This window comes from Hakea prostrata, chromosome 2 (assembly GCF_041222555.1).
Source record: "Hakea prostrata isolate BN-2017 chromosome 2, UWA_Hpros_2, whole genome shotgun sequence".
Lineage (NCBI taxonomy): Eukaryota > Viridiplantae > Streptophyta > Magnoliopsida > Proteales > Proteaceae > Hakea > Hakea prostrata.
Genome location: NC_142601.1, coordinates 68,588,801 through 68,604,275, shown reverse-complemented (window position 1 = coordinate 68,604,275; position 15,475 = coordinate 68,588,801). Strand labels below are relative to the sequence as shown.

General features: G+C 38.3%; 2 protein-coding genes and 1 long non-coding RNA gene across 3 annotated transcripts; 1 reads left to right on the top strand and 2 right to left on the bottom strand.

Moving 5' to 3' along the window:
- Window positions 1-3,530: 3,530 nt before the first annotated feature.
- Window positions 3,531-4,034, bottom strand: LOC149026015 (uncharacterized). The gene has a single exon (XM_089143613.1). The coding sequence runs from the start codon at window positions 4,032-4,034 to the stop codon at window positions 3,531-3,533; it is 504 nt and encodes a 167-aa protein (XP_088999739.1).
- A 1,101-nt stretch (window positions 4,035-5,135) lies between these two features.
- LOC149026014 (uncharacterized) lies at window positions 5,136-6,502 on the top strand. Its single transcript, XR_016171459.1, has 2 exons — window positions 5,136-6,141; window positions 6,255-6,502. It is a non-coding gene; the product is annotated as an uncharacterized LOC149026014 (long non-coding RNA).
- A 3,262-nt stretch (window positions 6,503-9,764) lies between these two features.
- LOC149026013 (cytochrome P450 710A11-like) lies at window positions 9,765-11,910 on the bottom strand. Its single transcript, XM_089143240.1, has one exon. It carries the CDS (start codon window positions 11,549-11,551, stop codon window positions 10,028-10,030), a length of 1,524 nt encoding a protein of 507 aa, XP_088999366.1. The 5' UTR covers window positions 11,552-11,910; the 3' UTR covers window positions 9,765-10,027.
- Window positions 11,911-15,475: the final 3,565 nt, after the last annotated feature.

The window sequence follows — 15,475 nt, the reverse complement described above, 5'->3', positions numbered from 1 at the left end:
AAAATGATATCACAGATCCAAAGAGTCCCAGCTCTAGTTGCAACTTGCAAACCCTAGAATCGTGCTTTTATTGCCAGAGACAACCGATTGGTTGGTCTTCCAAGGAAGCTCCATGCAACTCCATTATACAACCACTACTACCATAACCAAGCTTATCACTTGGGAAGGAAGAAGTAGAAGACCAGTGCATTTCCATATCATCAAGCCTATCAAGTTCATGGGTAGGCAAGAAACGTGTTTCCTTGACTTCAGATGGATCTTCCTCTAATCCAAAATCTGTTGTTGCACCATCCTTGCGATTGCCTTTCATATTGGGATCATCAATCTCTGCTTCTAGAGATTGGATTATGTATTGTAACCTTTCATCCTCCTTCACATCCTCCACTTGTGATGGTTCTTCTAGTAAGAACATGAGTAGAGTTGAATCAATGCCAGGAATCTGGATTCCTTCAGGCTTTTCCTCACCCATGAATTCCCAGTCCTCAAACCCAGAAGCAGCTGCCATATATGCTGTTGACACAGGGAGAAAGTAAAAAGAAGAGATGATGTAATCACTACCAGAGTGTCAAGGGATTAAATAGAGGAGATCCCTAATGGATAAGCCATGGAGCTTTACCCAAGAACTATACCTGGAAGTCACCTTACAGGCACCAAATATTTTATGGTAGATTCAAGACCTCATTTGTGGTGGAGGGAGACCACAACCAATAACTCTCTCCACCATCAAGCAAACTGAAGGGTAAGTAATAGTAGAATGGTACTTTTAAGATTATGGATTAAAGTGAAAAGAAGAATAATGGAGACAAGTGAGCGGCCATGTAGTTGTAATTGAACTAAGGAGAGAAAGAGAGAGAAAGAGAGGTAGGTAGATGGAACCACGCATTACACATTGGGCCAAGACCCACCACCCAGTCAATTCAATGCTTCCGGAATTGAGTGTGGGAACTGATAGGGGAACTTGTGGACTCCAATAAAGGTGTGTGGAAAGGTGTGAATGTACCTTGTGAAGAGACATTTTCCCTATAGAATTGACTAGAACTTAGCAAGAGTAATCAACTTTAATGGGTTTAATTTAACTGGTCTCAAGGAATCCGATCAGTATCTATGGTGGTCATCAAAAAATATGTTTGGAACCCACTCATGACTTGGATGTATTGTTCAATATATTGGTCAGGGTTACATAGGATGCTTATGCTATAACAACATCACCGAAAGCATTCCTTTATTAATTACATTTACATGTGTTTGCAACTCTCAGGAGATGATTCTGTTGCCATGGCTTTCAATGGAAAAAGAAGCAGCAGCAAAAGATAACAAGTGGTAAGACAACTCACAGTGAACAGCAACTAGAGTGGTTGTGTTCAAATAGAACAACATGGGTGTTGTCACTTGTCATAGCATCACCAGACAAATAATTGTGAATGGTGGAGCCATTAATTCCCACTAGTGCAGCACTAGATAAAACAAGAGTTGAGAAAAGCTGGGATTAAAGGGATGGGACCAGACCAGACCAGACCATGAAGAGGCAAATGAATTGGTGGAACACACTGGGTTTAGCTATTGCCGTCAACTATGGTTTTTCACAATGTCCACTGCATCTGTGATCACATCAACTTTAACTTCAATCTAATATTTTGGAGTGTTGGAAGTTGGAAACTACAGTGATGGTCAATTTATGGGGGAGCCAGTTCTGGAAAAAAAAAAAAAGAAAAGAAAGAAGAATATCATGCATGGAACTCAAGGTATTGGAGGTCAGCATCAAGTTAAGGATATTTGAAAATCTGAGTCAGTCAATAAACAAATCATTCATACTTAATGGAAACATGCGTTTCGCATTAAAGAGAGATTCTGGGTATTGGGTTAGTCAAAAATATGGAGAGGGCAACCAAAAAGAAATGAAAAACGTTAAAATATTTGAAATCTGACTGGTTTAAGAATTCTTCTTAGGGTCTCAATCATGTGTGTTGCGAATGTGAAGTTCGTGAAAGTCATGTCCCTTAATAGAAAATTATGATTATAAGCTGAGGTGGTGATAGAATTTAATATCAATGGGGACCAAGTACTCGTATTATTGATATTCCACACATAAAAAAAAGGATTAGAGATAAAATTTGAAGAAAAAAAAATTAAGAGGGGCCAAGTGCTGAGATTTAATTCATGAAAAGAGGATTAGAGGGAAATTTTCTTTTTTGGCAAGTAAAAAGGTTGACCCGACAATTTCTTTAGCACGCTCATTTTCCGCCTTCTGTTCCCCACGCATAGCATTCTAACCTCGCTAATAAGGATTACGAAGCGAGCAGGCAAGAATGAAGACTAATTGAAAGCAGATAAAAATGAATTTAGCTCTCAAACCGAGTTGGCTGGCCATAAACCATGTCCCTAGGATTGGACTGACTAATTATGTAACTCGGCTTTCTTCCATTCCAGTAGATGAAAGCTATAACAAGTAGGCTAGAACTATGACGAATAGCAGTGCAGGAAGTGTCTAAAGGAATGGTTATTCATGATAACCCTAATAGGAATAGATCATAAAAAAAAAAACTGTAATATGAATAGGTACTAAGAGAAGTTTTTGATTGTATTTTTTATCGTTGGCAAGAGGCTGGTAAGAGTTAAAAAAGATAATGACACATCCTACCGTTCTGGAAAAAGCTTGGGTCATGCATGGTTTGATGGTCCTGGGCATAAATGCGCAGGACCCAAGCAAGACCCACCGTTCTACAAGAGTGAAAAGTTTCTCGCATAGACATCTATCCATACTGAAGGAAAGGCAAAGAGAAGTAAAAATTTCATTGTTAGGTTAGTAGATTGATATTTCTAGGAATAGTATCTAATCCTCTTAGAACTAATTGGAACCATTTTTTCAATTTTTTATTTTTCAATGAAGTATGTTCCCTAAAACCCATTTTGTAAACAAATTTTCTCATCAATTTAAATTTAAAATGAAAAAAAAAAAAAAACCATTTTAACAAGAAAACCAAAACCGTTCTTCGAAAATATACCAAACGGTCATCGTGAGTGTTGTTCATCTGAGAGATCTCGGTGTGGAAAAATTAGATCGAGCTTCAATTGCGTAGGATTATTCATTTCAAAAAGTACAGTTGTTAGATCGAGATCTCAATCGAGATTTTCGATCAAATCAAATCAGTTGGTAACAGTCGTTAGATGGGGTCCAATTTTCACATGAATACTTATAATTGGGCCAAACAACCTGCCACCACTTTTCTTTTCTCTTCTTTTCCTTTTCTGTGTTTAATTTTGTTTTCTACTAAAAGATATCTGTCCGAGTTTACCTACCGATTCGACACAGTTACAAGGTAGGGTTTCCAAAGCTGTTAAAAGGTATCTTTTCCAAAGTAAACCATACCAAGGAAGAAAAACAAAATCACAATATTGTAACAAAGGATAAGGAGCTTCCTTCATTAATTAATTAACTATCTCAATCAAATTACATATCTACAGCCATCCAACGGCTACGTATACCGGTCCCACAAGGTTTCATTCAAAACGGACACGTGGCAACATTTTAATTAATAGTACATCACTGAATCATAAGTTTGCTGCCATAAGGGGCTGTATGCCTGCTCCTCCACTGGCGCTGTATAGTATAGGTGAGAATCATAATCTCTTACTTCTGCAAACTCAAGTTGATCATAAGCACACGTGTCCATGTACCAGCTGCCCATGTCATCACACAGGGGTGAAGAGGTCATTTCCATATCCAGCCAATCAAACCCATTATCATCTAGTCGAGAATCTTCGGACAGATAAGCTTCGGAAATGCATTGAACCCCACCCAACTCAGGTCCGGTCGCCGGTCCGGCCGGTGCACGAACCGTGACCTTCGGATCAATCTCCGCCTCTAGAGAGCGCATCACAAAACCCAATCTTTCTTCCTCTGCTTCTTCAACTTGTGATTCTTCTAGCAGGGAAACAAGAAAAGCTTCATCGATGTTGAGAGCTCCCATGGCTTCAAACTGATCAGATTTCCCTGCAAAGAGATTCTCTGAAGAAGACATTGTAGAAGCAGCCATCTTGGGTTTGAGAGAGCAGAAAAACAAAAGCAGGACAGACACAGAAGAGAAGAGAAGAGAAGAGATAAATAGAAGCCAGAATGAGTTAGCAGCAGAAGAGGTGTAAGGGGTTTATATAGGGAGATCAATCCACCTCGTCACAAAGGATAAGCCCCGACAATCATGTGCACCTAATATTCTTTTAAAGATTTGAAAAAATCCACAAAACCAACCGGAGTGGACCCTGCTGTGATATCAACAGATAACTTAGAAATGGAGAGAAACTTCTTGTGTTCCACTTGTCTGGTCTCCAAAAAGCATTAAAAAAGAAAGAGCTGTATTAGATCTACATGTTATACAGTATTCAAGGCAACAAAAGGCAAAAAGAGCTCAACTTGAAGTGGGGAGAGAGAGAGAGAGATTGTTAAGGAGAACCAACCACCACAAGCTTAGGTGCACATGGAAGCACCATCTCGTGTTGGGTGGCTTTAAAATCTCACAGTGGATGATCTGGGTTGGGTGGAGAATCCACAAGCATGTGATTTGTTCGTAGAAATGCGCCAACAATATCCTATTTTGACTCTATTCTCCTAATCTTCCTTCACCAAGCCTTTTCTTTGCTATAAAAAATCTCTATATTCTAGAGATACGTCTCCATCAAATACTACTCTTCAAGGTAAGATTCATGTTATCAAAACGTTACTTGAATAGTTAATTGATGTGCATAAAGTGATTATTGTACAGTAACTGCACTTAAAGCTCTCCCTAAAATATGTTTTCATGGAGTGTATTTGTGATGTTTCAAGTTGTAATAAAGACAGCTCCACCGATTTCAGTGAGAGTCTACCAATAAATTTTGAAGGGTTAATTTAATTAATCAATAATTTGTCTCCGTTAAGCAACAGGGTTTCTTTCTTTCTTTTGAAATGATGATTAAACAATACAATAGCCTAGCCTGTGCGTGTTTCTTGTTGATCATTCCATGAAATAAGGTTAGGTGTCGGGTGAATCTTTTAAAAATCTTTTATTTTAACTTTTGCTAATTGCTCTTACCATGATCTCTTTTTTCTCACTTTCCCTTCCTGACTTCCCAACATGATTTAATATTGCTTGTTTCTTACAGCATGGGTCGCGTTTGTGACCCTGTCTGGTGTCAATGGGCTGGATGGATGATGGAAGGTCTTAAGTGGTCCACTGTGTAATGAAAGCTTCATCTATTCTACCCAACATTGCCGACATGGATGTCATCTTTCTTTCTGGGTAAATACCACCTCACAACCGTAGGCTCTAGATGGGATTTCTATGGCCATTGTGACATGATATGTTCTGTCTTGTACCTCAGAGTGCTCTGTGGCTTTTCTCTCATCTGGTATGTTTTAGATAATCTAACCCTAGTAAGGAAAGTGATCTGTTTTGAATGGTCTTTCTTAAATACAGGTTTAGGCACTGGTTGATAAAGCTTCAGATGGTCATATAAAAGGGGCATTTTAGAGGTAAATTTGCTTTTGTGGTCTCAGGCTCCATTTCTAGATCGATTGACTTAAAAGCCAATACAAGAAGGTATGCTTGTATTAATTAATTATGTACCTTACTTAGCTGATGGTTGAAACTTGAAAGTAGAACCCAGCTTCCTCAAGAACCCAACTAATTAACAAGTGTTTAAAAGCCAATGAATGGAGAGGAGGAAGGGGTGGTGTGTCGTGATCACAGGGCCAACACAAGCAGCTGGAAATTGAGATGTTTCTCTACTGATCATGTTAGATGTTGTTGCCTCTATTACCATTGATTCTTAACTTCCCTTTGGTCTTCAATTATTATATGCATTCTCAGTACTCCAAGTTGCTGGGGGGGACCTTTACACCACATGATGACTCATCATCTTCATCAAACTCCCATATTCCTACCTAACAAGAGCCAGAGAGAGAGAGGCCATGTGAGAAAGAGAGCCTGTGATTGGAAAACTTCATGATCACCTGCATAAATTTGGGATCAAAGGAGGGGATTTTGAATCCCAAGAGCAGAAAGAGCCGATGGAGCTGACACATCACTATGAGAAACCAAATCCAAAGCAGGGTTCCTTCCATGGAATGAATTGTAAAGCAAAGACTATACGTACGGATCGAGGAAGGTTTGGATTATAATATCTTACCTAATAACCCATAATTAAGTAACGTGATCAACTGATCATGCTTGTTTTTTTTATCAATTACTTTCTCTCATATATCTCTCTCTCTCTCGCAGAGTCTCTCTGTCTGCTATCGACATGGTATTTAAGAAAAGAAAGAGATCCATAGAGACATTGTCGGTGGATTGATTCAATGAAATACCAAACATGGACGACATGGCCAACATCTGCACCGGTCTGTTAGTCTTTCGTGGGTGTTTGGTTACAAACACGCTGACAGGCTGGTCACGCCACTTCTTGCGGGCCTCCATTGAATTGATTTGAATTGAAATCCTCTGTAATCTGTATGAGTGAGAGAGAGAGAGAGAAAGAGAAAATATTTTCAGGTTCTGTTTCAGCATGCGGGTACGGAATGCACTTGAATATTGGTTGGTCCGACCATTACGAACCAAAATCATATTGTCTCCCCTTCCAAATTATGATTGTATAGATTCTTCTTTGTTATTTATAATTGGTGGAGGATAATATCCAAGAGATATGAAATGGGACTTTTGGGTTTTTTTTTTTAGGCCTATTTGGTTATATGAGTCTGGAGTTTTCAAATCTATGGAGTAATAATTCTTAAAATTAACTGTTTGGCTAAGTTGAATATATGGAATGAAATATGTGGATTCATCATTAAAAACTGTTTAGTCGAAGTGATTTTATAATGCATAAATGTTTAGGGTTTTTATAACAGGGGTGAAATCTTCACCCCATACCCATAAATCCACAAATTCATATTTTTAGTGTAAAAAGATGAATCTTTAGATTTTATGAATCCAAGGATTTTGACAACCAAAGGGTATAAATTTCACAATCATGAATCTAAAGATTTCAGATATTTAGGTTCACGTAACCAAACAGACACTCGGGGTTTAGTTTTAGAGTTACTGTTAAAGAGTTAGATTTGTTGATGATGACCAATGCCCTCTTAGTGAAGAGGTTATGGTTCAATTTTTTCCAGACGGGATGAAACTTAGATAAAAAACGAAAAAAAAAAATTTCAAAAAAAATCAAAGGAGGCTCCACTAGAGATATCTCTAATTCATGCCTGGCAAGTGGCAATATTTTGGCTGAGAATTCTTGGTTCTCTTTTGTGTATATTCCCAGCATCAAATTGACTACTCGTGGGCTTGCTGGACCTATTCCATATATGAAGCCCAGAGGAAGAACTCCCTCCCTTTTGGACTCTTTAACTCTATGAGGGTTCACCTACTTTGTCTGCTTGATGTATTTTGAACTTGAACCTAAGTTCAAGCCCAAGCCCAAGCCCAAGCCATTTAGAGTCTTTCTAAATTTCTGGGTCCAATGAAATTCATAAGTATAGGAACAAGACCCATCAAATAGAGATTTTTTTCTTTCGATTGTTAATACGATAAGCAATGGCTAAATTGACAGCCTCTGCCCTATTAATGGAGATCAAATGAATGTTCATGACTGGTTCTTGGTTACGTTGAGCTATTTTCTTAACCAACCAGATCACTTTCTAGATCGTTAATTTAATTTCATATAACCAAGCTTCATGGAATCATTCCAGTTGGGAGACTTATATCAGGTTGAGGAAAAGAAAGTCAATTGCTGATTTTCCTTTTCCTATGTGAGGAGGAAACTTTCAAAGTTGTTCTAAGTCTACAACTAAGTCTAGCACAAATCCTCGTATATTCAAAGTCTTGCTCCACTCCAGGTAGCTTCAATTGTGAGAACTTGAATTCAGAAACACTAGAAGCAAGGGTTTCAAGGGGTCACATTGTTATGATCTGGGTTAGAAAGTAGAGTGGCCTATGAGAGGGAGTACTTGTAAGGAAAGGTTGGGTTAGCATGGTCACTCACACAAGCAATTTTAAGGGCATGTTTGGGTTATTGTGGTCACTAATCCTACACTATAAATGTTAAAGGGCAAGACAATTACAAGGAACAAAGAATGATTTTCACAATTTTCCTAATTCTCTCTCTCTCTCTCTCTCTCTCTCTCTCTCTCATTTCTCTTCTCTGAATTTCCCCAAATTCCCATCTGATTCCTACCAAAACTTCTTGAAGCAATTTCTGTAACATGCATTGGGTTGGGTCAGTCTAAACCCAATTCTATCCTAGGGGGCAAAACCCTCAAAACCCAAACCCTACCTTGTCAAGTTCTTCTAAGCCCTGAGTTATTAATCCTATTTTACCTTAACTTTTGACCCTAAAAACTAAACAAAATGTATGGGTTCGGGTGACAAATAGGCATTATCTTAGCTCTCTTGGTGACAAAATAACTTTTCAATGTGGTAGAGGCGAGGGTGAAAGGCGAAAGAATTTAAGAATCAATCCAGATCACCCCAAAGCTAAAACTCCAAAACTAAGCTTTCCTAATTAAAACGAGTCATACGTGGTGATGGCAAATTATTAAGGACACAACCTATTAAAGTATCAATGATTTGACAATTATCTACCCAGAAGAAATATTTATTTTCTTGGTTAAACAAACTGATGAAACACACACTCAGTGTAGTTGTATTTCAGTATTTCAGTATTTGTATATGAAGTATTTGAAGAGGTAGTAGGTACTCCTGGGCCAAGTTGATTTATTAAAGAAATCCAGTCTCACTAGAGCCCATCATGTTGGAGCCTGGCCCACCTGGGGTGGGGTGGGGTGGGCCTCCTCACAAATCCAAGACGCAAGCATTTTTCACATTCTTTTAATGGCCTTGCCAGCATGACACTGGTCTAATGATATGCTCTCTTTTTTATTTAAAATTGTATATTTTGTTCTGGCCAGCATGCAAGCAAGCAAGCAAATGGGTTGTCAACCCATCCTATATTTGATGGTTCATAAAAAATAATTCAAAGGAAACTCTAAAATGTTTAGGCAACAATCATAGATCGATCAGTCACAGGTGGTGTTCATGTTCTCATAAAAAAAATGATAGTTGTTGTTGTCGTTGGTGGTTGTCAGTTGTCACTATATAATGATTTATGAGAGAGAGAGAGATTTTAGATCAAATTTCAAGTGTTCCTAGATATCCCTACTCTTGAGTCTTGACTTTCATTGTATGGTGAGAGAGTACGTTTGAGCTGCTGCTGTTGTCCATCAACATATATGGAACTTTCTGATTCATCATGTAAAGCTCTATGCTTTCTTTCTTTATGCTTTTCACCTACACATTAGACTGAATCTACATGGGCCCTATTGAACGTTTTACATAAAGCCCACTGCGGGTCCTATCTAACCGGTTAAAAATTCAAACTCTCTTCTCATGATGGGATTTAGATTTCATCCTGAGAAAAATTGATATAGAGTCAATAGAGGAAAATTGATATAGAGTCAATAGAGGGTTAATAGAATGGTTGAGAATCTGACTTCTAAGTGGAGAGGTCATGGGTTCCACTTTTGCTTTTGTGCAACAGCTGGATGGGCATCTGTGCTCTCACCTTAATCCGAACCATTTAATTCAACGGTTCAGATGTTAAATGGGTATAAGGCTGCTCATCCAGCCGCTGGCTGCACCTAAGCAAAGAGCCTTTGTTCCATCTCTAATTTCCCTATACATAAAAGAGCCTTTGTAAGAACCCATTGTGGGTCCCATCTAGCGGGTTTCAGATTTACACGTCATTACACAGCGTTAATGAAAAAAATAAACAAGAGACCGTGATAGACAGGGATGCCATTTTTCCTTTTTGAGAAAGCAAAACAAAATGGATCATTTCCAAACCAATTTAATGAAAAACAAAAACTACAACCAATTTCTATTTCCTTCTTCCCCAAACTTCCCCTGCCGCCGCTCATCATCGACGTATCACGCCCCTACGAAAAGAATCTATAGACAACACGTGGCCACTTCAATTCAAAGACACATGCAGGATTATTATATCATGCGAAGCAGAAGCGAGGGTACCGCGAGCATCTCCTGCCGAGGTAAACTAGGCAATCATCCTTGGGGCAGATGGTGGGGACATACGAGATGTCATCACAGCCGTCGGTTTGGTGCCTCTTAAAATCGATCAGCGACGTGAACATGGCAATGAATAGCACCAGATGATTGAGGGCGTATCTCTGCCCCACGCACTGGTGGGCCCCAGAACCGAATACCAAGAAATTCCTCTTGTACAATTGCTCCTCCTTCCGTTCCTCCGAGAACCGTTCCGGGTCGAACCGTTCCGGTTCGGTGAACCCTTGGAAAGATGACTCGAGCACCGAAGGAAACACGATCGTTCCTCTGGGAATCGTGTAAGTGTCCGTCAACGGAAAATCCTCCCCAGCTATGTGGGGTACAAGAGGCGCCGGAGGTCGAAATCTGACGACCTCACGCGCCACCGCTTCTGTATACTTCATCTCTCTCAGTTGCTCCACCGTGATCGGCGCGTCTGATTCAGGCGACCAAATTGCACCGACCTCTTCTCTCACCTTCTGCAAGACTTCTGGGTGTGAGTGCAAGAGCGTCACAGCCCATAACAGGGACGAAGTGGAGGCGTCTTGTGCTGCGAAGAGGAAGTCGAAGAGATAACCGCCAATCTCGATATCTTCGGATGACGGCGCTTTTTCGCCGGATTCCGCCGCTGCATTGATCTCCTTCACAGTCTCCTGCATCCAGAAATCAACCAGACACGAGGGTTCTTCTCCGTTCATCATCTTCGCTTTGCTCTGACCAGCACAGACGGCTAGAGTTTCACAAAGCCTCTTGACGGCAAACCTCGCACCTCGGAACCCAAAGCCTGGAAGATCGATTGGCAATTTCATCAAACCCACGTTGAACAGATTGTAATCTCTATTGAAAGCGTCCCGAGCTTTCCCATTCAGGTAAGGCCCAACGAAGACAGTCTGAGAGGTTTCGAGGTTCATGTCACGACATAGGAAACGAAGAGCAATGGGCTTGGAAGGATTACTTGAACTGAGAGATTCCCAGTGTTTCAAATGTTCAAGAATGATCTTCTGCTGCAAGTTTATATAAGTGGAGAGGGCCTTAAGGGTGAAATTAGGGGCAATTCGACGGCGAATGTCTTTATGATCCTGGCCCATCATGTAGATGAGATTGTGTTCACCAAAAAGCTTTTTACCAAATGGGTGGCCGATTAGGTGGAAAGCATCAGGTCGAACGTTGGCGAAAATCTGGTGAGAAAGCTCAGAGCTTCGTATGAAGACGATAAACCTGCCGATTATGTAGTTGGCAGAGACGCCCAAAGGAGTGGATTTAGCAAAGGAAGACTGGAGGTTCCAGAACTTGGTTGGGTTACTAATCAAAGAGATTGTGTTACCCAGAAAAGGAAACACTAGAAGAGGACCAGGGAGACTTCGCTTCTTCATCAGGTAATTAATTTGCTCCACTATTATAAGAAATGCAACGAAGGTGATCATGTAAGGAGTAGCAGGTGCCAATGTGCTCCATATCGATTCCATGGGAAGAAAAAAGAAAGGAAACAATCGAAGCCCAGGTGAGAAATTCTGGGGAAGTGTGAGAAGGGTGATGATGTTTTTTTAAAGAAGCACTCCAGCAGCTAGAAGGCAGAACAAGAAGCGGAAATATGAAACCTGTTTTTCTTGATCAAAAAAGAAACAGAAGTAAGTACCAGTAGATTCTGGTAGGCTCATTGAGCCCAGAAGGTATTCTGAGACAAATAACAAAAGATTCTGGTAAACTCATTAAAAGCGCAGCAAGCTTTTTTCAAGCAAGAAATAAATAAGGAAGCCAAAAGTGCAAGAGAGAAATGAATCGAGGAACCCTCCCAATCGGGAAAAGTGTAAAACAGGGAGTGTGACAAAGGGAAGGAGATTTAAAGGGAAAGAAAAAGAAAGAGAGGGAACATGAACATGAATACCCACAGTGGCGGAGGGGCCATGGCATCCGGATTTTTTTTAAATTTAAAAATTCTATTATTTTTCCTTATTTCTCTCACTTTACATGTAAAATACCACTATTTGATCCCTTTAAAATTTAAAAATAAAAGTTTAAGATAAAAAATGATGAGTACAAATGTCATTCTTAATCATTATCTACTGGTTATCATTAAATTCATAATTTTAATGAATAAAAAGTAAAATTCTAATTAAAAACTAGCTCAAGATCCATGAATTTATCCCTATATATTCACTCATATTTTCTTTCATATGTATTCTCTCATGAATTTCCTCTTTTTATTCTTATATTTTCTCTCTTTTTTTTCACACGATCTCATAAAATATTGGAGTAGTTAGCAGATATTGAAATTTTCCTAAATCTTCTCCACAGTTATCAGATATTCACTCTCTTTTTATCAAATTATTCCTCTCTCTCACACTCACGATTTTTCTAGTACTCTTTTCATAAAGCATATATTTTTTTATTTAGTTGTTCTTCATAATCATTTAATTTTATTTTTGAATCCCTAAACTTTCTCATAAGGTTTCGAATCCTACTCATAGCAATTTAAATTTTAAGTTTTATTAGTTGGTCGTTTAAATTCCTGCCTTATTATATCTAATCATAATTATTGAATTTTTTAAATTAATTTATGATAAATTAAGTGTTTATCCCATATTTAGTTAATAGACTTCAAATCTATCTTTTTTTTTCTTATAATTTCTCCTACAATTTTTTTTTTCACTTTTTTCTTTTATGATTTTTGAAAGTTCTTTCTCATAATTTTAATCCTACTTTATTTTAATATATTTTTTATAATTTACTTATAATTGTGTTATCTATATTTTAATATTCTTATTAATTTACCTAAATTTTTACTGTAAACCCACGTCAAAATATATAAGAAGATTGTGAGACAGGAACTACAGTGGGTCTTGCATTGGCCCAAGTATATTCGACCCCAATATTCAATCCAGGCTTCACCCTTGAATACCCACAGACAACTCCAGCTGGGCCAACCAATAGATGATTTGGCAAATTCACACACAGTTTGGCAAAGGATAAAGTAGAGCCCACAGAAAGAGAAAGAGAGACAAGTCGGTTGATCTTCAAGACTTCAAGTACACTCGCTAGGGAAGAAGGGACAGCGAAATTTGGGACTATTCAGGAATTTCAGTAAAAGACGAAAAGAATTGGTGCTTTTATGGTCATTGGTGTTATCGACTTGGCGGGAAAAAGCCTGGCTTGGGAAGGAGTGATGACGAGTCATCTGCTGATTCGCTGGACTTTCGTCGCTTTCTCACTTTCTGGTCGTTAATCTGTCGAAAGTTTTTTCCTTTTCCAGAAATGCCCTTAAAAGAAACCATAATTCCTAACGTTGTCTTGATGAGTGGTGACAGCGACGTTGGAATTTTCTAAAGAACATTGGAATTCACCTTTGGCAGGTAACGTTCTACTGCTGCTCCCAAGCATCTACAGGTAAGGGCCTCTCTCTTTCTCTCTTTCTCTTTCTCTTTCTCGTGTGTTCTTCATTTTTTCTCACACTTTTTTGGTGTCTTTCTCTATTCATATTGGGAATTGGGGAACCAGCTAGTTTTTCAGCCTTTTAGGTTAAGGTCTTCAGATCCCACAAATCAATAGATGAGACTTGACTTTGAGACTCAAGGACACTCATCTCTCTCTCAATGAATCAATGTATTATGAAAGAGAAAACCCATCATTCCTACATTTTATAAGGGTGCTGTAGATGAATCCGGATCATCGCCACTAACGAGGAGCACTCTAACGGGTTTACCGCCACAAATTCGGTGGGATCCACCGGTATAAAATAATAAAATAATAAAATTAAAAAAAAAAACCCTCCCATCACCCAATCCCTGGGTCCCCTGTATTTATGGTGGTAAAGCCATCGAAGAGCACAAAGTGACTACCCTGACGGATAGTTGATCCAGACTCTGCTGTAGATCCTCACATTTGTCATCTTTAAGGCCCTAAGCTGCTTCTCTAGTTTGTTCAGAGGGATCTTGCAACAACCTCTCATCCCATCCCATGCGTAAGGTTTTAGGTTTTCATTTGAGCTTGAACTATAAATAAATCTAGACAAGTTCAATGGAGATAAAATGATGTTTAAAAAAATCAGACACACAAAAGACTTTGGATTCTGTCAGGGTAGAGATATGTGTTACACTCACGTTTTCTCATCATATAATAAGGATGGAGTGCTTACCTCTGAGCATTATTAAAGTAAATCAGAAATAGAAGTAAGATCTCTCATAAATTTCTCACAAACTCTACCCCTTATAATATGATGAAAGAACATGCGAAAAACGCATATCTTTAGAAAATAACATCATAAAACCAAGTTCTAATTGAAAAATATAGTTTTTGGCAAAAATTTTAACAAGTGGTCCATGTTGCTATTTTCCTTCTCTTTGTCCTGTACCTTTAACCACCACACTAGAAATAGACAGCTACAATGTTTTAGACTTGTGTAGTTGTTTGGCTGATGTCTATAAATCATGACTTTTCCATTAAAAAGTTGATGAGGGATCCAAGATAATAGTTTATATTTATTTTCCTTAACTCTCTCTTTTGTATTTTGGGATAGATAGATTCTGCAACCTGCTAAGTGCATGTTGATGTTCTTATACTTGCACTTTCAGACTCTTTTCTTTTTTTCTTTTCTTTGTTGCCCTTTCGTATTGTCATCTTAGTGTTGGGGCTCTTGTGTTTGATACTTATCCTTTCATTTAGGTTTAATTTTTACTAAATAAAAATCTGTCAAAACTTCTGAAAAAATATTTTCAAAGTCAATTTTTTTCTTATTTAGTTGGATGACTCAAAATCATGGTTCATGGACAAGAAAATTCAATAAATTATGATCTATGTGATTTTGATACCCTAACAAACTAGTATTTAATCCCAAGAATCCCTAATCAGCCATTTTTGTAAATAAAATCAGGGGCTATCCAGAGGCAGTCTTGCTATATACTCCACCCACAAAGCTTTTTTAAATTTAATTATACTGAAGACATTTTAATAAAACAGATGAACACCCTCAACCCAACTAATCTTTGTATCTTCTTGGAATTATAACATGGATATTCTTCCAATCCGTTGTATAATTGTAATCCTTGATCAAATCTTGAGTGTAATGTAATCTATTCTATTGTATCTATTTGTATTGACCAATCACCTAATCTATGGGGTCGAATGAATGGTATATTTTATTTCTTGGCTCATTTTCCCTCTTTGGTTGCAGTCCTTTTCTAGTACTGTGTTCTCGGCTTTGCCGGCAGAATAAATTGATTATTTTTCAAAATAAAAAAATAGAAATCTTTGCTAGCATAATAAAACACACAAAGGAGAATCTCATCGACCCACTTAGCCCCAGAGAGAAAGAATTGGATGATTTAAATAATTTGTAGTCTGTCATGTACAGTCAAGAACATTCTTCACAAGAGAAAAAGGATACCTAGAAAGTG

What these genes read in the sequence shown, in the direction of transcription:
- LOC149026015 (XM_089143613.1), bottom strand. Translation starts at nt 4,034, where the DNA reads ATGGCTGCTTCTACAATGTCTTCTTCAGAGAATCTCTTTGCAGGGAAA.
- LOC149026013 (XM_089143240.1), bottom strand. Translation starts at nt 11,551, where the DNA reads ATGGAATCGATATGGAGCACATTGGCACCTGCTACTCCTTACATGATC.